A 22,645-nucleotide genomic window follows, 5' to 3' on the forward strand; every position below is an offset into this window, starting at 1 on the left:
TTCCACTGATTATTTTTAATCTAATGACAAAGTATTTTTCTTTATTTGTTCAAGACTTGTCATATGTTGCTTAGAAAATTTGAAAGTTTGCACATCTTAAGTTTGTTCCTAGATGAAGTGAGAGTGTGTGAATGTTTTCTAACTAGTAATAGCTACTAGATATGAAAGCAGTCTTGCTTATTGAGTAGTTTATAACCAGCTAAAGCCAATATCAGAAATATACTCATAGTCCCTAATTTTTTATTATTGAACAAAAATATTAAATATTAATGAACCAAGCATTCAACTCACAAAATAAAATAATAAAACAAACCAAAGAAAATTATTCCTTTTATTTATATAAAAGAAATGAGTTCATTACTAAGTAAAAAAATTATTTTAATGAATGTATTTAAGGACCAGTCTTGGAAATAAGAAATAGCAAATCCAACCAGATCAATCAAAGAAGACCAGAAAATATAAATAAAATTTAGAAATGAGATTCTAACCACAGATCTAGAGTTGACAAAAATGAGATATTCATGTTCAACTCTGACAATATTTTTGGAAAAAATTTTTTTAAGAGCCAATTCTTTTTTAAAAATTAGTTAATTTATTTATTTTTGGTTGTGCTGGGTCTTCATTGCTGTGTAGGCTTTCTCTAGTTGCAGTGAGCAGTGGTGGGGGGCATACGTCGCTGCAGTGGGCTCAGTCATTATGGCTCGAGCTCAAGAGCACAGGCTCAGTGGTTGTGGTACGTGGGCCTAGTAGCTTCATAGCGTGTGAAATCCACCGAGACCAGGGATCGAACCCATGTCCCCTACATTGGCAGGTGGATTCCTATCCACAGGACTGCCAGGGAGGCCCCCATTTGGAAATCTTGAAAGAAATATATATTTTTGAAGAAGATAGAAACTACCAAAATTGACTAAAAGAGAAATTGAAAGCATGGAATGTTTAGTGGAAGAAATTAGAAGGGTGAGGAGGTATCTCCTGAAAACATGCTGAATCCAGATAGTTTTGTGGGTGAGTTCATTAAATCCTTCAAGGAACAGATCATTCCAAGCTCTGTATTCATAGTACAGAGGTAATTTATACATAAACAGAATCTTTCTTTCCAAGTTCTCTCAACTTTATGCATTCAGCTCTATTAAGTTCTTAGAAGACTAAGGTTTGGGGTGGAAGGCGTCTTAGAGGGTATGAGGTTTCCCTTGACAACATCCCAGCCAGATGGTCCTCCAGCCTCCTTGTGAAGACCTCTGGGGATGGGGATCTATCATGTTACACTTGTCCCCTTTCATTGTTCAGGCATTGTTACCTTCCTTGTATCAACCTAAATCTGCCTAGATTTTGGACTTTTACACCCTTGTTCTGGAGCTATGCAGCACATAGATTCTTTTATACAAGAGCTCTTCATGTATTTGAAGACAGTTATATCCTCCTTGTGGTGTGTTTCATTCCAGGCTAAGTACACCTGTTTCCATCAACTAGCCTTTATGTTCCTTCAGTAAGTTGCCTGCAGGGCAGTAGGCATGGTCATCACATCACTAGATCATGAGCCCCTTTGTCGGTGTCTGGTTAACCTGTGGTGCCTGTATCTGAGAGCACCCTGTCAGTAGCAGTCAGGCAGCATGGCACTGCCCTCTCCTTGTTCACGTAGCATGCTCTGTTAATACAGCTTAAGGTTAAATAAAGTTTAAGGGCCTCTTGCCCAGCTCCTTTTACACAGGAGCTGCCCCTGCTACTCTTGATTTTGTCTAGTTGAGGATTATAGAACCTTCACAGTACTTGCTCTCTGCTAACTTTTGTTTATTTGAACTTTTGTTCTCTTAGGATGTTGATTCTGTTAGCCTACATGTTATGTCCCCAGTATTGTTGCATCCTTTAGTTCTCATGAGCAGCTTTGCAGTCTTCTTTCAAGTATTTGACAAAAATATTGGTGTAAAGGAGAAATATGAAGTCCTGGGACTTACCAGAGAGACCAGGTTTGAACATACTGGTTGATCACCTACTACGTGCCAAGAAGTTGGTGAGTCGCTGATGAGCCAGATCTCTGTAGTTCTTTCCACAAGCAGCTGAGACAGGTGAGAGTAACTGCATACAGAAGAAATATGAACTGTGATGAGGCCCACTGAAGGAAGAACATGGGGTGCCCTGAGAGCATAACAGCATGACCTAGTTTGGGACAGTAAGAAAAGTGTTTCTGAAATTACAGCCGTGTAGGACATAAAGATGGGAGAGGAGAGACATCAATCTACCCTCTACTCTGTAGTGGATTTAGTAGTCCTGCTGGACATGGAGAGAACTTCATAACAGGCATGGTGTCTAGGCTCCCCCTCTCAGATAGCTGACAGTCTGTCAGGGAGTTCTGCCAAATGTGCTTGGAATAAACAGAAGCGTAACCTGTGTTAATGGCGTAGGTGCTCTCCTCTCAGATTGTTCTGAGCCATTCTGATTCAGAATATTCTCATTTTTTCCAGTTAAGTCATCCAAATATGCTTGGAGTTCCAGGATTTTGAAGTTGAGACTTTATAACACCAGCTCCTCCTTGCACCTGGAGGCTGCCCATGAATCTCCTGTCAGATAATGTGTCTTGATTTTATATGGAAAGTATGGTCACTGTGCTTGCTGTAGGGCAGAAAGAAATATGAAAGGTGATGTCATGGTGATTAGTTTGCCCCAGATTTTCTGGAACAGACCTGATTTTAAACAGATAAATGTCTGCTGGTTTTAAAAATGTGGTCACTTTACAGAATAGTGTAAGGTTTGAAAGCTGGGAGGCAAGAGAGATGAGAGGGGCCTGGATAATTGAGGAGACTCTAGATGGGGAGTGAGTGGTCTTGGAGGAGGTGGGGGGAGGGTGTCTCGGAATTACCCCTTGCTTGGTCCCACTAGCTGCACAACTCTAAGGTTCTTGTTCACCTAATGGTGTATGTGAGCATTTAAAAAATATTTTTATTTATTTATTTGGCTGCCTTGATTCTTAGTTGTAGCATGCAGGATCTTTAGTTGCAGGGGTCTAGTTCCCTGACCAGGGATGGAACCTGGGTCCCCTGCATTGGGAGCGCAGAGTCATAGTCACTGGACCACCAGGGAAGTAGTCAGTGAGCATTTTTAAAAAGGAAACAATTAGGATAAATCTGATGCATGACACATCCTATAGACAGACAGAAATGGAACTTTGCAGCTGGGAGATAACTGAGAATTGGTTATATTGGCATTTAACACTGGCTGGAGGATATTTTCTTCATCTTTTTAAAATTTTTCTTTTTTGGGCACACCTTGCACCTCGTGGCTTGCAGGATCTTAGTTCCCTGACCAAGGATTTAACCTGCCCCCTTGGCAGTGAATATGTGGAGTCCTAACCACTGGACCACCAGGGAATTCCCTTTTTTTTCAACTTTTAAAATAAATGTCACCCCTTTAGAGGTGGAGCGCTATCCCCAGCCTGCAGTCTACAGGTGTGTTTAGAAGTAGGTGTTCTGAGGCCAAGGTGTGGGGTGGGGTTGGGAGCATCAGTGGTCTGAGCCCTGAGTGGTGTCAGTGGTCTTTGCCTTAGAGAAGGCCTGGGAAGGTCACATGGGTCTGGTGTTCCAACTGGACAGTTGGAACTGAGGACTCTGACTCTGCCATGGCCTGTAATCGTGGTTTGCATGTCTACTTTGGGGGCAGACCTTGCCAGGGGCAGCAAAATCAGCTCCAGAGAAGCTGAGGGCCAAGGCACTGCTGGGTTTTTCCGCTTCTCCCTGTCCAGCAAAAGGAAGGGAAAAACACCAGCCTTGGAAATGAAAACCCTGGCCCCAGACCTGGACCCAGCTGAGAGGCTCTGGACAGAAAGTGGCTTGGGAATAAACACTGCTCTCTTACTTGCGTCCTGCCACTGGGAGCAGTGGGCTCTGGGCCCCAGGCATGCTCCTTCCTTCTGGATTGCAGACTGGCTTGCCTCTCCTTGGGTTATGGGGCAGGAATTCCCTGTCCTGCTCAGGTGGGCTCCAGTGTTGGTGAAACACCAGGGGAAGGTGTAGGTGAGAGGCAGAAAGAGTTACCAGAATTTCCAGAGGCCAGGAGCTCCCTGAGAAGGTGTGTTTAGAAATAGGTATGCTGAGGCCAGGGTATGGGGTGGGGGTGGGAGCCCTGAGTGGTATTAGAAACAGTTAAGCTTCTCCAGGTTAAAGTGGGCTCTTAGGGGCACAATAAGTTTACAGACCCTTCTAGTATCCAGCCTGAAGCGGACTGTTTTTGCAACGCAAAGTATGAGCCAGGCCATCTTTTTCAGCAGCCTGCTTTCCTGAAGGCACCCCCCAGGCACCCTTCATCTGTGTAAATTGCTTCTCTCTGCCACTTCCTGACACTCCCCAAGGGACTGGCAAACCCGTTCTTACCTCTTTCCCATTCCTCAAGCCTGGAGATGTCTATAGCCAACTTGTCTAATTCCTTAAATACCTTACTTATTAGGGTGACCCCTGTGCCTGTCAGCACATCCACTCCTGTTTAGCAGCTGTGTGGCTGCACCTGGAATGCTCTGAGCTGGGTGGTCTGAGCAGTTACCTACAGTGAGGCTGCAGCCAAGCCCTGCCTGCTGGCTCCTTGACTCCGTGCTACAACAGTGGCACCTATTGAGTTTCCTACAATTCACTGTGATTAGAAAGGAAAGCAGATGCCCAGACTTTTTGTAGACTGTCTGTTTACCCTCCTTCTTTCACCGAGGATATTCTAGGACGTGGGGAGAAGGGCTCTTTGGGCTACAAAGCTTCCAACACAGGAAGCCCTCAAGCTGCTCTTATAGCAGTCTGGGAAATGGACTGATTTTGAATCTCTCTCAACCAGCCAGGGTTTGGTCTGCTGATGTCAGGCACACAACTTTGGGGGGCTGGGGAGGTACCCTAGCATCTAGCCAGTGATGCTGTGTGTGGGGCTCGCCTCCTCTGGGGATGAACATGCTTGGTGCCAGCTCAGCTGGGGCCCAGCCTACATGGATCCCTGAGGATCACATAGTTGAAAGGGACATTGGCAGGCGGGGGGAAGGAAAGTTTGAGTTTTGTTTTTACTAAATAACTGGGCAACTTTTCCCTCCATTTTTCCAGATGCTTCTTCAGAAAAGAAATTTCAATGGCTTGGACTGGGAAGTCTAAATCTGCTTTAAATGTGTGTTTTGAACTAGGACTCAAACCCCTTTGGCATTCCCTGCCCCCAGCATGCCACCAACAGACACCCAGACAAGCAGGGCACTCACAGGCTTGCTCACAATGGGACCTTCTAGGAGGGTCCTGGCATTTGTTTCTGCTCTCTTTCCTGTGTCCCCTGGGGCCCTGCCTTAAAATTCTTGAACAATATCTTGTGCAGGAGCTGCGCTGCATGCAACTCAGTTGGCAGGAGTAATGAATCAGGCAGCAGTGGCTGAGGAGCACTCCCCGGGTGACACTAGGGTGTTCGTGGAGGGAAATGGGAGGAGGGTGAGGAGCCCTGAGGCTCCTGCCAGGCTGTGCTCCCACTGCCCTGGCCTGCGATCCATCTCTCTTCACCCCTCCTTGAGCCCATCCCAGGGTGGGGACCCTGAGGGGCTGCCACGAGGTCAGCAGAGTTACCAGGAACCATCTGCTGTCCAGTCAGACTTGAGTGGCTGGTTCTTACACACCCAGCTCTATCAGCCACCCACCCCGGCTCCCTGGGGGCTGAGGCTGTACCGGGAGGTGGTCCCTGGAATCCTGCTCAGCACCACCACCATGGGCCTCCCCGCATCCATCCTGTACTCCTTCAGTCCTGTCTACACCCCTTCTGCGGCCCTGACTGTGTGTGCCCTGTCATCCTGCAGGCTGGGAGCCACTCCAAGATGGAGTGCCATCTGCTGTCTCCATCTTACTCCCTGGCATGGAGACGAGGCCTGTGTGGCAGGGGTGCAGTGAGCAAGGATGGAGCAGAGAGAAAGGCAGGGGCCAGGCCACCCAGGGCCTTGGGAACCATGGCAATTGGGCTTTATTCTTAGTGCAATGAGAAATTGTTGGAAATTTTTAAAATAGAGGAGTGACTTTGGTCTGATTTACGTGTTTTCAAACTTTTATTTCTTGTTTTAATACCTAACATAGAGCTATTGTACTAAAGGCAAAGTAGTATTTGGCAGAGGGATAAACACACAGCTCATTGAAACAACAACAGAGTTCAAAAATAGATCCACATATATTTGGCTCATTGATTTTTGTTTATTGCTGTAAAATATACATGGCATAAAATTGACTGTTTTATCCATGTTTAAGTATACATACAGTTCAGCGGTATTAAGTATATTCATACTGTTGTGTAATTAAGCTCTACCACCCATTTCCCAAACTTTTTCCATCTTATAAAACTGAAATTTTGTACCCATTAAGCACTAACTCCCCATTTCCCTCCTCCTCCTACCCCTGGCAACAAGCATTCCATTTTCTGCTTCCATGAAATTTATTATTCTAGATCTTCATCTAGGTGAGGGTTGGACCATGAAGAAGGTTGAACGGCGAAGAATTGATTCTTTCGAATTGTAGTACTGGAGAAGATTCTTGAGAGTTTCTTGGAGAGCAAGGAGATCTAACCAGTCAATCCTAAAGGAAATCAACTCTGAATATTCACTGGAAGGACTAATGTTGAAGCTGAAGCTCCAATATTTGTCCAGCTGATGTGATTAGCCAACTCATTAGAAAAGACCCTGGTGCTGGAAAAGATTGAGGGCAGGAGGAGAAGAAGGTGACAGAATAAGATGGTTGGACACTATCACTGACTCAATGGACATGAGTTTGAGCAAATTCTGGGAGATAGTGAGGGATAGGGAAGCCTGGCGTACTGTAGTCCATGGGGTCACAAAGAGTCAGACATGACTTAACATCTGAACAACAACAGGTCCTTATCTAAGTGGAATCATACACTGTCTGTCCTTTTGTGACTGGCTTAATGTCCTTTAGGTTCATCTATGTTGTAACATGTATCATAATTTCCTTCCTTTTTAAGGCTGAATAATATTTCATTGTTTGTATATACCACTCTTTGTTTATCCATACATCTGTTGATGGGCATGGAGTGCTTCTACCTCTTGGATATTATATAAATAGTACTTCTGTGAACATGGGTGTGCAAATGTCTGTTCATGTCCCTTCTTTCAGTTCTTTTGGGTTTATATCCAGAAGTGAAACTGCTTAGTCATATGGTAGTTCTATTTTTAATTTTAGGGGGAACCACTATACTGTTTTCCATAGCAGCTGTATCATTCTATTTTCTCACCATCAGTATACAAGGATTCTAGTTTATCTAGGTCCTTGCTTATTTTTTTTTTATGCTAACCATCCTTAAAATGAGTTTTTATTAAAAGAAAAAGAAAACTTATAAATCTACAAGGACAAATAGAATGAGAGAGAGACAACAGATAGTAGCAGATGAGCCATGTCAACAAATTGGTGGATGATGGAAAATGAATAGATGATTGGGTGACTTGGGTTTTAGCTTCTGTGTTGTGCTATACCCATGTCTGATTGGAAAAAAAAAAAAGTAAGCCTGCTTGTGCCAAAACAGTTTCTATAAAGGCTGAGAAATTGGTGGCATCATGAACTTTGAAAGTCTGGCTTGTGGACTGAAGCTGAAAATTGGAGGATTGGTTAAAAATGTAATAACAAGCAGTTAGGGTCTCAAATTCCCTACTATACCCCATGTGCCAGGCCACTGCTCCTCTCTTGACTGAAAGATCAAAGTTTATCTGAAGAGAGACTGAACTTAACGAACTCTCAACTCCTGGGCATAAGGTACAGCTGCAGGCAGGATGGGGTGTCGTACTCAAAAGGGAGAGGGGCTAATTAGAAATCAGTGTATTGAAAGGAGTCCCCTCATGGCCTTTCCTCAGTCAAAGTCCCAAATGCTGGTTGACAAACCTAATTACTGTGTCCAGGCTACCACCCTCTCAGCAGGAAATCAGAAGTTCCTCTCTGTGGAACCTGATCATCTCAAGAGACAAGATCCATAGGTGTTGATAGTTGAGCATTTTTACCCATTCACTCTACTGGGAGATCCAACAAGTTGACAAGGCCCCACTTGCTTGAAGCTTTTAATTTCTTTACTCATATATGTGAAAAAGAAACCACATAGGGACAGAAGACTATAGAAAATGTTGAAGAAATTTTGTCTTACCTCAGAGATAAGATGTTGCTTTCAATTAAACAGGAAGAGGAGATTATTCAGTGCGGTTTTTAAAAAAGTTTCTTTATATATTTGGCTGCATCGGGTCTTAGTTGCATCATGAGAGATCTTTCACTCAGGGCATGAACTCTCTAGTTGTGGCATGAGGGCTCAGTATTTGTGGCACATGGGCTTAGTTACTCTGAGGTACGTGGGATCTGAATTCCCTGACCCAGGATTGAACCTGTGTCCCCTGCATTGCAGGCAGATTCTTAACCACTGGGCCACCAGAGAAGTCCCCTCAATGCTGTCTTGAAAAACCCAAAAAAGAAGATTTTTTTGAAATTAATGATAGCCAAAATAATAACTTCAATAGATTGGTTTGATGATAAAGTTGAAGTCTCCTCAGTTCAGTTCAGTTGCTCAGTCGTGTCCGACTCTTTGCGACCCGATGAACTGCAAGCACACCAGGCTTCCCTGTCCATCATCAGATCCTGGAGTTTACCCAGACTCATGCCCATTGAGTCAGTGATGCCATCCAACCATCTCATCCTCTGTCGTCCCCTTCTCCTCCTGCCCTCAATCTTTCCCAGCATCAGCGTCTTTTCAAATGAGTCAGCTGTTCACATCAGGTGGCCAAAGTACTGGAGTCTCAGTTTCAACATCAATCCTTCCAATGAACACCCAGGACTGATCTCCTTTAGGATGGACTGGTTGGATCTCCTTGCAGTCCAAGGGACTCTTAAAAGTCTTCTCCAACACCACAGTTCAAAAGCATCAATTCTTCAGCGCTCAGCTTTCTTTATAGTCCAATTCTCACATCTATACATGACTACTGGAAAAACCATAGCCTGGACTAGATGGACCTTTGTTGACAAAGTAAAGTTTCTGCTTTTTAATATACTGTCTAGTTTGGTTATAACTTTCCTTCCAAGGAGAAAGCATCTTTTAATTTCATGGCTGCAATCACCATCTGCAGTGATTCTGGAGCCCAAAAAAATAGTCTGACACTGTTTCCACTGTTTCCCCATCTATTTGCCATGAAATGATGGGACCGGATGGCATGATCTTAGTTTTCTGAATGTTGAGCTTTAAGCCAACATTTTCACTCTCCTCTTTCACTTCCATCAAGAGGCTCTTTAGTTCTTCTTCACTTTCTGCCATAAGTGTGGTGTCATCTGCCTATCTGAGGTTATTTATATTTCTCCCAGCAATCTTGATTCCAGCTTGTGTTTCCTCCAGCCCAGTGTTTCTCATGATGTACTCTGCATATAAGTTAAATAAGCAGGGTGACAATATACAGCCTTGACGTACTCCTTTCCCGATTTGGAACCAGTCTGTTTTTCCATGTCCAGTTCTAACTGCATATAGGTTTCTCAGGAGGCAGGTCAGGTGGTCTGGTATTCCCATCTCTTTCAGGATTTTCCACAGTTTATTGTGATCCACACAGTTAAAGGCTTTGTCATAGTCAATAAAGCAGAAATAGATGTTTTTCTGGAACTCTCTTGCTTTTTCAATGATCCACTGGATATTGGCAATTTGATCTCTGGTTCCTCTGCCTTTTCTAAAACAAGCTTGAACATCTGGAAGTTCATGGTTCAGGTATTGTTGAAGCCTGGCTTGGAGAATTTTGAACATTACTTTAATAGCGTGTAAGATGAGTGCAATTGTGAGGTAGTTTGAGCATTCTTTGGCATTTTTTGCCTTTCTTTGAGATTGGAATGAAAGCTGACCTTTTCCAATCCTGTGGTCCCTGCTGAGTTTTCCAAATTTGCTGACATTGAGTGAATCATTTTCATAGCATCATCTTTGAGGATTTGAAATAGCTCAACTGGAATTCCATCACCTCCACTAGCTTTGTTCGTAATAATACTTCCTAAGGCCCACTTGACTTCACATTCCAGGATGTCTGGCTCTAGGTGAGTGATCACACCATCGTGATTATCTGGGTCATGAAGATCTCTTTTGTACAGTTTTTCTGTGTATTCTTGCCACTACTTCTTAATATCTTCTGCTTCTGTTAGGTCCATACCATTTCTGTCCTTTATTGAGCCCATCTTTCCATGAAATGTTCCCTTTGCTATCTCTAATTTTCTTGAAGAGATCTCTAGTCTTTCCCATTCTATTGTTTTCCTCTATGTCTTTGCATTGATCACTGAGGAAGGCTTTCTTATCTCTCCTTGCTATTCTTTGGAACTCTGCATTCAAATGGGTATATCTTTCCTTTTCTCCTTTGCTTTTCACTTCGCTTCTTTTCACAGCTATTTGTAAGTCCTCCTCAGACAGCCATTTTGCTTTTTTGCATTTCTTTTTCTTGGGGATGGTCTCGATCCCTGTTTCCTGTACAATGTCACGAACCTCCATCCACAGTTCATCAGGCACTCTGTCTATCAGATCTAGTTCCTTAAATCTATTTCTCACTTCCACTGTATAATCATAAGGGATTTGATTTAGGTCATACCTGAATGGTCTAGTGGTTTTCCCCACTTTCTTCAATTTAAGTCTGCATTTGGCAATAAGGAGTTCATGATCCGAGCCACAGTCAGCTCCCAGTCTTGTTTTTGCTGCTGTATAGCACTTCTCCATCTTTGGCTGCAAAGAATATCATCAATCAAAACACAAAAATTCCTCAAAATTAAAAGATATGCATTATCTACAATGAAAAAACGTATTACCAAGGATCCAATACAATGAGTGAACAGAGACTTACAACAAAGCACATCATCATGGAATTCTAGACTGTCAGGGATAAAGAGAAGATTCCAGAAGCTCTGAAGGAAAAAATCCACACACATAGACTGGGTCATAGAGGAAGGATCAGCATGGCATTATACCTCTTGTAGCAACACTGGATGCCAGAATCAGCGACTTCAAATGCCATGAAGCAATACCTTCAAAATTCTAAAGGAAGATTTTCCACTATAATTTCTTTCCTAGATAAACTGCCAGTTGAGTGTAAAGTAGAGTATTGACACTTTTGGAAATGACTTTTGGAAACTTAAAGATTTAACCTTCCTTGCACTTGTTCATAAGAAACCACTGGAGGAGGACATGTTCAACCAAACTGGTGGCGTCCAAGAGGATGGTGAAGGAAAGTCCCCAGAGCACTATGCACCAGGCCTAGATAGCATTGAGTTCAGATTTGGAGGATAGCAACAGAATGTTCCAGGAGAGATATCTCCAATGGAGGAAAAAATAAAAGCCACCAATACATTTGACCATTGCTGAGATGACGCTTCCTCCTTGGAAGGAAAGTTATGACCAACCTAGACAGCATATTAAAAAGCAGAGACATTACTTTGCCAACAAAGGTCTGTCTAATCAAGGCTATGGTTTTTCCAGTAGTCATGTATGGATATGAGAGTGGGACTATAAAGAAAGCTGAGCGCCGAAGAATTGATGCTTTTGAAGTGTGGTGTTGAAGAAGACTCTTGAGAGTCCCTTGGACTGCAAGGAGATCCAACCAGTCCATCCTAAAGGAGATCGGTCCTGAGTGTTCATTGGAAGGGCTGATGTTGAAGCTGAAACTCCAATATTTTGGCCACCTGATGCGAAGAGCTGACTCATTTGAAACGACCCTGATGCTGGGAAAGATTGAAGGCAGGAAGAGAAGGGGATGACAGAGGATGAGGTGGTTGGATGGCATCACTAAGTCAGTGGACATGAGTTTGGGTAGAGTCTGGGAGTTGGTGAGCAGTCCATGGGGTCACAAAGAGTTGGACACGACTAAGCGACTGAACTGAACTGACTGAGATGAATTTTATAGTTCTCTTCAGAAGTTGTATTCTTTAAAAAAAAAAACCAATCAAACCAAAAGTATGGCAGGTATTAACTCCAGGAAAAAAATCTATTAATAATTGTAATATACTATGTAGCTTGGCAGTGAGCAAAACTAAAATAAAGCAAACACTAACACACTGGCATAATAAAAATTGTCATTAGTTACTGGGGGTAGGGGAAGAGCTTATGGGAAGGTTGAGAGCTAAAAGCTTATGTTTCATATAGAGAAGTTAAGACATAATGTCTAAAATTTGAAAGAATAAAATAGTTGTTTAAGGTTGTTACTTTAAACACTGGGGAAGAAAACAGAAGGAATGGCTAAAAGAGTTGAAGATGATTTCCTGAAGGAAGTGGAAATTGGGGGTGGGAGGGGTAGAGCAGAGATCTGCTTTTTTTTTTTTAATGACTTACTTATTGACATTTTGACCACATATGTGTCTTAGTAAGCGTGAAAGCATTTTAGGAAAGCATGTTGGGTTATGTTTTTCAGCCTGGTGGGCAGCCAGACACTGACACTGCACAGGAAACAACTTCTGATTCCTTATCTGGCATGATTCTCTATGCAGATGAGGGTGCCTTTGGGCAGTGAGGTCTGGGGAGGACATTCTGCTATTTAAGAAGCAAACTCACACTGCTGCTGTCTGCCCCTGGTGCAGATATTTTTGACAGCATCACAGAGGCACTCTCCTGACCATGTTGATGCAGGCAGCCCAAGAGGTCCTGCCATCCAAGCTCCACCTGCTCACCCCGCTCCCTCACAGCCTGCCACCTGGGAGAGCCAAGCAGAATGCAGGCTTTGTGTAGTAACGTGCGTGCGTGCGGAGCAGGTGGTCAGCAGCCGCCAGGAGAGACAGTTAAGGTGAGGGAGCCAAGCTGAGATGTTCTCAGTGGCTGGGACCGTCTGGTCACTTTTGCCCACCTTTGCTTTTAAATAGAATTGCTTCATATTCTCAGAGAGTCCTCAGAGGACAGGACCTTCCCAGGACAATCTGTGGCCGGATTGAGTTCTGTGGATTTTTGAGTCTCGCGTCGTCTGGGCTCCACTGTTTGAGGATCAGAAGCCGCTGCCAAGTAGTCTGTGTGTTGTTTGGGAGGAGCCCCCTGCTCCATCTCTTCTGCCAGCAAAGTATGTCTCTCTCTCTCCAGATCCAACTATGATGGGCCAGAAACTCCAGATTTATTACCCCAGATTTATTTCCTTCGCGAAACTTGCCCATGCCCTTGAAATTCCAAGGCTGCATTAGTCAGTGAGGCAGAAATCAAGGGGATGGTCTCTGTCTTGAAGTTTCACATGATATTATAGGAGTGGGATGATGGTACAGGCAAAACTACAGATGGGATATTTGTTTTAAAATGTGTTTTTTGATATTACATAAAATCAGCAATCACTTTTCAAAAGGGGTTTACCCTTCAAATAAAAATAATAAGCCAGTTCCACTAAGGCAAAAGGTGTTCTCAGTTCTGATTAAGGGTGTGACACCTTGAAGTTGTCTATAAGAATCCGAGTTGTGTAAGAGGAGGCTCAGCAAGCCCAGAAGTTCACAAGTACTGGTATTTCTTCGGGCAGAAGCAGTTTCATGCTGTCAAAGCTTTGAGCTGAATGGATGCTAAGGTACCTTATTACAAGGAATCAGTGACCTCAGAGAGAAGAAGAGACAGAGGACCTAACCTTTTGAATTTCTTGACGTACTGTTGTACATGTGTTTTCTCATTTGATCATAAACTTATCCATGGAAATAGATACTGATATAGTTCCATCTTACAGTTGTATAAACTGAGGGCCAAGTAAGTTAAGTAATTTGCCCAAGGTCAGGCAACTGGTGACTGCTACAGCCAGCACCCACACATGGCTCTGTCTGATTCCAGATGCCATATACCTTCCTGAATTAGGACTCTTGTTTGCAAGTGACAGAAACCAAGTGCATGGGTTAAATGAAAGACAGGTATTGTCTCATATGACCGAGTGGATCCTAAGTCCACCACAGTTCTGCCTGCCATGCGTCCATCTCCTTCCTTCTTCACTGTGTATGTAATGTCTTACTGTGTACATGGCTTGCTTCTCTTAGGTGGAGGCAAGGAAACATAGGTGGGAATGGGGGGGGATGGCTGCCCACAGGTAGCTTCAGGCTTATATCTTCCCAGCTTAGGATCTCTGTGAAGAGACAGTTTGGTCTCGTTTTATTCTAATTGAAATTGCAGGGAAGAGTCCTGATTAGCTGACTTGGATCAGGCTCATTGTGGAAGCTTGAGCGCTTTGGCCAGAAGGCAGCTACTGGTGCCTCTCCACCAGACTCACCTGAGGTGGGTAGAAGGGAAGGGAGCAGATCTTCAAAGGAGGGGCTTACCCTGGGAAAGGTGAGCAGGAGGAGATCCTGAGCACATCAAACAAAACCAAGCCACAGCACTAATTTGTTAAACTTCTGTGATACCTCGCACCTCTTATTAGTATTTTAATACATCTGAGAGCATGTCTCAGCTCAGTATCAGAAACTGGAGGGTGAGCTTAGCTCCTGGGCCAGCCTCACCAGCTGGAGATGCTGGTTCTTTGGAAGTCTTCGTTAGGGGAGGTAAAGCCAGAACTCAGGGCTTTGTGCAGAGAGGTTCCCAGTAAGGCTGAAATCCCACAGCCATCCCACAGGAACTGGATCTCAACTGGAAGGACACTTGTTTTCATAGGAAAACCCTGAATTTGGAAGCACTAGGAAAACATCAGTGTCAGAGGTTCCTGATTACATTTAGAATCTGTTTCTTTGTTAGACTGTTCGGAGTTTTAAATGCTTGTGTCATTGAAAGGGAATCAAGAAGTTGCACGCATTGATAAGCTTGAGCTAGATAGAAGGAAATCAGGCTTCTTGTTTGAAACAGTCAGAAGGGCCTGAGGTATAAGCCAAGGCTGCCAAGCTGTAACCTGTCTCATGCTCTTTGTGGGAATAACAGTGTGTTCTCAGTCTGGCAGATGTGGGAGTATGGGGGTGTCTGTGTCCTGGGCCAAAGGAAAGGAAAACTTGCCACAGGAAGTGAGAGTGGCTGATCACAGAGAGAGACTTCCAGCATCTTTCCTGAAGACCTAGGTGGCCTTCTCCGGGCCGGAGTGAAGAGTGCTTCTCTGCATTTTGCTTTTGTTTTTCATGGAACTGCTTCAGTCCCTGCTGTTTCACAACTTTGGACTTAAGGGCAGAGAGGGTCCAGCAGTTTAAGCCTCTCACTAATTGCTGCTTTTAGCCAGTATGATCTCTTCCTGAAGATTCTGTGGGTTCAGTCAAGGCTTTTGACTGTTGGTAATGGGATTATTCAAAGCTTTAGTTAAGTTCCTGCCTGTCCAATGGGCCAGGTGCCGGGTGCTGACACAGACCCAGGCCCCTAAACTGTCATGTCATACCTGTGGTTCACCCTTCACTCTTCACTCTCATAATATATCCATGATGTAAGTTTCATAGGCATTTTCTGTGGTCTAATTTGCTGGGGGTGTTAATATTTTAATTCTTTCTGTGCATCCATGTCCCTTTATTATATGGATGAGCTTATACTTGGAGATAGGACAGAAGATTCATCTTCAATGAATTCCTCAGGATCATTGGCTTCTTTGCTATTATTTTCAGTTTTTAAATCACCAGCTCTGTCCTAGTCATTTATCCTAGGAGAATTTATTTATGTAGAAGAAGATGCCTTGAAACAGGGCAAGAAGTTCAGAGTGATGGGCTATAGGCAGGCTGGCAATCATAGGAAGCATGGAGACAGTTGCGTTGCAGAATCAGCTTTGTCTGTCTTGCTTGTCTCCAGCAGGTTTCCTTAATTTCCCATCCTTCAGGCTCAGTCTTTCCCAGCATTGATTTCGGTTATCAGTATGGTTCAAACAAATACTATGGACAACACCTTCATCCATTATTCCCAGCCTCAAGGATTTCTCGGCTCACTGCTCACATCTTCTTTGTGTATCTTTCCAACTCCCCAGTGTCCTGCTGGGCAGTCCACTTTCACCTGGCTTTAGTGTAATCCTGGTTTCTCTCTCTCTCTCTTTGGTCTCCTTCCATTCCCATCATGAGCAGAGCTTCAGTTTCATGCCTTGCCCAGTTCAGCACTGCAGCTGTGTGGCTTGGCAGTGTGCAAACAGGGACAGGTCCACCCAGGTACAAAAGACCTGCAGGAGATCATCAAAACCAGGAACATCACTCCTCTTTCTACCTCTTACCAAGCTGAGAAGGCAGATGTGTTTCTCTGAGTCTGGTAGGGGTATGGAAGCCAGAGAAGCTGACTTTGCTGTGGGCTTACACCCTGGTAGCCTGTTCCAGGCAACCCAAAATTGACTGCAAGCCCTTCACACACATCAGAGAAAAATCAAAAGATAGGTTTGATCCCTGGGTCAGAAAGATTCCCTGGAGGAGGGCATGGCAACCCACTCCAGCATTCTTTCCTGGATAATCCCATGGACAGAGGAGCCTGGCAGGCTATAGTCCATAGGGTCGCAAAGAGTCAGACACAACTGAAGTGACTTAGCACGCACACCCTTAAGAATGTTTCACTTTCAGTCATTAAGTAGATCTCTAAACAGCACCAGGTTCTGAAAAGCTTCTCAGCATGGCAGACAGATGTGACATGGCAGCAAGCAGCCACCGCCTGCAGCCCAGCTTTCTCCTCACCAGCCAACACACGCAGAACAAGCCCCCACTCCTTTTAAAGGTCTTTTGAGGCCATAAAGGCTCTTGGGGACATTTTATGGAACTGAAGCACAGTTTTACTGTTTTAAATTATTATAGGGGCTATGGTGACTCTATCTTTATTTTTATGACAAGTTGTCAGATATGCCCTTGATTTATTTGATCCCAAGCTTTTGTTTAAGAATACAACCTCCAATTAAATGTGGTTACTGTGGCAAAAATATGATTCTCCTTAGAATGACCTTCTTTGGGGCCATTTCCAAAAACTCATTATGGTGAGAAGTCAGGGCTGCCTACTCATATTCACAGGCATCTCTCCTTGTGGTCACTCAGTTTTCCTTTATGGAGGATTAGAGAGTATTAAGGCTGTGGGCTGGGCCCAGGGGAGACTGGAAGGGGAAGAAAGAATCTTCCCCCAGAAGCTAAGTGGGTCATTATTTAATCCAGACTACTTCAGGGATAGAACGGACCTGAGGCATCAAGAACTGTTTTCTCATCAATGAAAAGAAGGAATTACAACCAGAAGAGGTCAGGAAGCCAAGCCAGACCTAGGACACAGGCCTGGCTGTTATGTCATCTGTCTTTTCTGTCCCACGCTGACTCTCCTAGGGATGTCTTGGGCACATGCATGGCACCCATCCTATCTGTCTTAGGCTGTTTCTGCTTTAACAGAAATACAATAGATGGGGTGGTTTAAACAACAGAAATTTATTTCTCAAAGTTTTGGAGACTGGAAAGTCCAAAATCAAGGCACCAGCAGATTCAGTGTCTGGGGAGAGCCAGCTCCTGGTTCATAGATGGCCAGCTTCTTGCTGTGTCCTCACATGGTAAAAAGGAGTGAGGGAGCTCCCTGGAATAGTTTTTGTAAGGGCACTAATCCCATTCATGAGGGTCCCACCCTTCTGACCTAATCACTCCAAAGGGCCCGCTTCCTAATATAATCACATTAAGTGTTAGGATTTCAACATGAACTTTCAGTTCAGTTCAGTCGCTCAGTCGTGTCCAACTCTTTGCAACCCCATGAATTGCAGCACGCCAGGTCTCCCTGTCCATCCCAACTCCTGGAGTCTACTCAAACTCGTGTCCATCGAGTTGGTGATGCCATCCAGCCATGTTATCCTCTGTCGTCCCCTTCTCCTTCTGCCCCCAATCCCTCCCAGCATCAGGGTCTTTTCCAATGAGTCAGCTTTTCGCATGAGGTGGCCAAAGTATTGGAGTTTCAGCTTCAGCATCAGTCCTTCCAAAGCACACCCAGGACTGATCTCCTTTAGGATGGACTGGTTGGATCTCCTTGCAGTCCAAGGGACTCTCAAGAGTCTTCTCCAACACCACAGTTCAAAAGCATCAATTTTTCAGCGCTCAGCTTTCTTCACAGTCCAACTCTCACATCCATACATGACCACTGGAAAAACCATAGCTTTGACTAGACAGACCTTTGTTGGCAAAGTAATGTCTCTGCTTTTTAATATGCTATCTAGGTTGGCCATAACTTTCCTTCCAAGGAGTAAGCGTCTTTTAATTTCATAGCTGCAATCACCATCTGCAGTGATTTAGAGAGACACATTTAGTCTATGGCACTGTCCTTTGTTACTTCAAGGAAATAGCCCTAGACTTGCTTTTAGCATGGCCATGACCATTCACATTTTCCCCAAGTGGGGAACAGATATTGTTTTAATATAGGGGAGGTTTAGGGTCTATAAGGGATAAACATTTATCAATGCTTTGGGTTCTATAGTATTTATCTTACCAAAAACAAAAATTTACAGTAAGGCACAGAGAGACAGCTACTCAACTGGTAGACCAAAATTGTGGTCCCAGATCTGCCACTTGATCTTAATTGATAGCAAATCGTTCACTTCTCCAGGCCTCTTTCCTTAGCTCTCAGGGCTTAATAATATGATTGGCCTTGCATGCTGTCACAGACACTCTTGGTACCCCACCCAAATCACCTTCACCAGGCTGCTACACCTGTTCCCAGTTGCTCTGAGTGTCAGTTAAGGGCTTGGTTTCCTGAATCCTTATCTCAGGTTCTGCTTCTGCTTCCCAAGACACCTCCATTATAGCACTGCAAGAATCAAATAAGATTCTCTATGTGGAAGACTCTGAAAACTAAAGTATCACTGGGCTTTTATTGCAGTTTTGACTGGGCTGTAAAAGTCCCAGCTGTGGCTTCTTGGCAGAAGGCCCGTGATGAAGGCAGATAAGACATCCAGGGAGGGCAGGGCTGTTGTCACACACCCAAGAATGTGAGTCTAGGTTTCTCTTCTTTCCCCACCTAGGAGCCCAAGATAGTAGGAAGACAATAAAAATGAGTTTACTTGAAGTTGAGTAATTTTTAAGTAAGGTTAGGTAGTGACTGAACAAGTTTTTCTATATAGGGAGGATAAGAATTGGAGCTGCGGATTATTCAGACCTTGGAACAGAAAAAGGTCATAGAAATTCCTGCTTTTGCTTCAGATGCAGGGTGTACAAAAGTCCATTGCAAACTGCAGTTTTCTAAGTGTCACTAGTTTCAGCATTTAAAAAAAATCCTTGGATACTAACTTTAATATATAAGGGCACTGCAGAGGTGGATTTGGTAGTGTGGGGTGGAGGGGAATGTCTATGCACGTAGAAAATGAGAGGAAAATAGAAAGGGAAATAGGGATCTGTGTCCTCAAGGTCTGGAGCACTTGCAGTGTCCCCAGTTAATCATTGATGCCTCCAGCCCTGATGGCCTTAGAGCTGGCACCGCTGCAGGGGGCCAGAGCACTTGCTCATGGAATGCTAAGGACGCATTTGGTGAAGTTAATGATTCATCCCCCCCCCCCCCCCCCGCCCCCTAGCCCCTGTCCCAGGGCCCTGCATCCCTTTCTCTGACACTGACAGAAGGTTGCCTGCCTAACAGGGTGGAGGAAAGGATGATAACTCACAAATTCACTGTAAGACCAGACTCCCAAGGGGCTTCCTTCTGTAGGAAAGTTTCTTTCCTTAGCTGTTTCCTGAAGATAAGCTTCACAGAGAAAAAGAATGCATTACTAGAGTGATTGTCTGATATTCCTTGGCATGAAGTTCTGTGCCAAGAGTGTACCACAAGATGACATGTTTTTTATATGGATATGTGGCATCTGCCACCTTCAGACATGCATAATGTTTATCTGTGTACCACTTTTAATTCCAGTTCTAGATTTAGGTACCTTGAGGGGCTCCACAAATTAATAAATGGTTGTGCTATACATTTATTATGTGTGTTAAGTCGCTTCTGTCGTGTCTGACTCTTTGTGACCCCATGGGCTGTAGCCCACCCGGCTCATCTGTCCACGGGATTTCCCAGGCAAGAATACTGGAGTGAGTGGCATGCCCTACTCCAGGGTATCTTCCTGACCCAGGAATCAAACCTGCATCTTCTGTGACTCCTCAATGCAGGCAGCTTCCTTACCACTGAGCCACTGGGGAAGTCATATATTCATTATACAGACACACTAATATGAAAGGAATACACATTTTCATTTAATTTTTTTTCTGTTTTACAAAGATCAAGGGTGTTATTTACAAGGATATCAGAAAATGATAGTTAAGTAAAAGGAAAACAGGAGCAACCTAGAAGCGATCTCTTTTTGTTTCATGTCACAATAGCCATTATAATATGCACATGGTCCCTTTCAGCCCCATCACCCTGAGATAGGACATGTGTGCTTGGCAAGGCCACAATGGTCCAGGTGTGAGGGCACAGCCACCTACCATCCCCTTTCTCCCATGTGCTGATAAAGCATCCTCTCTGACCTCGCTGAGGCCTGTGATGAAAATTACAGTTACCAGTCACTGAAGGCTTTCTTTGTAAATGCAATTTGGGGTTATCCGGTGAATTTGGTTTTGCTGCATCTGTACCCATGCTCTCTTGTTTTGGAAGTGGACACGTGTGTAAAAGCTGCTGCTGTTGCCTATTTGCAACACCAACAGTTTCTTTCTCAGGAGGGTTCTATGATGTCTTCTGGGCATTTCTAATGCTAAAATCCCCCAATTCAGGGTCCCAGGCTTTGCACTGATGGGCCAGTCTGAGCCCTGCTCCTCTGAAGAGGAATCCATTCTGAAGGGCTGATTGAGTTTCTTGGGTTTCAGGGCCCTTGGGGAACTTTCTCTGAAACTCAAAGTGATTTCTTTTCTTGGAACTTATCTTTCCCTGCACTTCCCCCTCGTTGGGGAAACATCTTCTCTCTGAACAAGTTGCTATGAGGCTCAGATATGTTAAGTATTTAGAAAAGTGCTTAACACTTAGCACTCAGAAAATGTTAGCTGCTAACAATTCATAGAGAGAGTGGTCTCAGCCTGAGACCTGCCTGACAGACACATCAAACAAGGCACATATGTAGTTGCACCTTTCCTAGTAGTCACATTAAAACACTAAAAAGAAAGAAGTGAAATTAGTTCTAACAATATATTTTATTTAACCCAATATATCAAGGTTACTATCTTTTCAATATGTAATCAGTGTTTCTAAATTATCAAGGCATTTTACATTCTCTTTTCATAGTAACTCTTCAAAGCCCCTTGTGTAATTTACACTTACTCTTATGGTGTGACTCAGGATCAGCCACGTTTCAAGCACCTGGTCACCATGTGTGGCTAGTGGCCGCCATACTGGGCAGCTCAGATCTAGAACCTTGCTACCCAAGGTGAGTTCTAGGGTCCAGCAGCCTCAGCAGCATCTGAGAGCTTATCTGAATGGCAGAATCTCAGGCCCACCCCAGACCTATAGAAGTAGAATCTGCATTTTTAAGAAGTATCTGTTGCTTGTTAGAGTGGGAAACATTGGTCTAGAATCCCCATGTTCAGTCCCCACCCCTGGGGTTCTGATTTAATTGGTCCAAGGTTGGACCTGGGCACTAGTATTTGCTTTGAATCTCCCCCAGTGATTCTAATCATGTAACCAGGCTTGAGAGACATCTGTGTGGTGGGCTCTGAAGCCAGGATGCCTGACTTGGCCACTTTCTATCTTCAAGACCTCAAGAAATCTATCAAAACTCTGCATCTCAATTTCCTCATCTCTAAAATGGAGATGTAAGTAGTATTTTTTTCACGGGCTGCTTATGAGGATTATATGAGTTAACACATGTAATGTACCCAGAACAATACTTGATACATAGGAAGTACTCCTTGTATACAAGCTCTCACCCTTTCTTCTTTTCCTTGAAGGTCCGGGGCTACCCAGAGCCCCAAGTGACATGGCACAGAAACGGACAACCCATCACCAGTGGGGGCCGCTTCCTGCTGGACTGTGGTACCCGGGGGACATTCAGCCTTTTGATTCATGCTGTGCGTGACGAGGACAAGGGAAAGTATACCTGTGAAGCCACCAACGGCAGTGGTGCCCGCCAGGTGACAGTGGAGTTGACGGTAGAAGGTGAGTCCCAGGAGGTGAAAACCCTGGGAAGAGATAAGCCATCAGTTTCCTATGGCCTGCAGCTCCTGCTTCAGCCCTCTCTTGGGAAAGGAACCCACAAGAGAAAACATCCCCATATCCCTGAACTCAGGACCTTGTCGTCTGATGGGAGAAATGTGGTCCCTGGAACAAGGGAGGCATCCAGAAGACGATGTCGGACTACACATCACCTCACTCCCCGGCTTCAGCCTTCCCCTTGCTTCCCCTCACACTCAGACTCCTCATCATGGCCTTACGAGGCCCAGTGCACTCCTGCCTGGCTCTCCAGACCCATTTCCCTCCGCTCCTCCACTGTGGTCACTGCGAGCTCCACTGTGGTCACACTGGCCCTCTGCTTGTCCCTGAGCAAAACCTCAGGGCCTTCGCCTGCTGTTCCCTGTGTAAAGAAGAGCTCTTTCCACAGCCCTGCCCCTGACTTGGCCCCTCACTTACTTCAGATCTCTGCTCAGACACCCCCTTCTTGGAGAACCCTCTCTGATGCTTCATCCCCAGGGCTCTCCATCCTCTCACTCCACCCCAACTTTTCCTTCCAGGGCCATCACTGTCTCCTATTTTACTCCTCCATCCAAATACCCCCTAACTGGAAGTTCTAAAAGAGGGATTTTTATCTTGTTTACTGCTGTATCTCTAGCATCTAGAAAACTTCCTAGCATGTGATACTGAACTATTTAGAGAATGA

The 22,645-nt window shown here is 44.4% G+C and overlaps 1 protein-coding gene across 4 annotated transcripts in view; it reads left to right on the plus strand.

Annotated features, from left to right (window-relative positions):
- MYLK (myosin light chain kinase) overlaps positions 1 to 22,645 on the plus strand; it is a 276,422-nt gene that overhangs the window by 113,787 nt on the left and 139,990 nt on the right. For all 4 annotated transcript variants that reach the window (XM_043873786.1, XM_043873784.1, XM_043873783.1 and 1 more), the window contains one exon: positions 21,720 to 21,927. In XM_043873786.1, the coding sequence (XP_043729721.1) occupies positions 21,720 to 21,927 (208 nt within the window). The remainder of the gene's footprint in view (positions 1 to 21,719; positions 21,928 to 22,645) is intronic.

Source organism: Cervus elaphus, chromosome 19 (assembly GCF_910594005.1).
Source record: "Cervus elaphus chromosome 19, mCerEla1.1, whole genome shotgun sequence".
In the NCBI taxonomy this organism is placed as follows: Eukaryota; Metazoa; Chordata; class Mammalia; order Artiodactyla; family Cervidae; genus Cervus; species Cervus elaphus.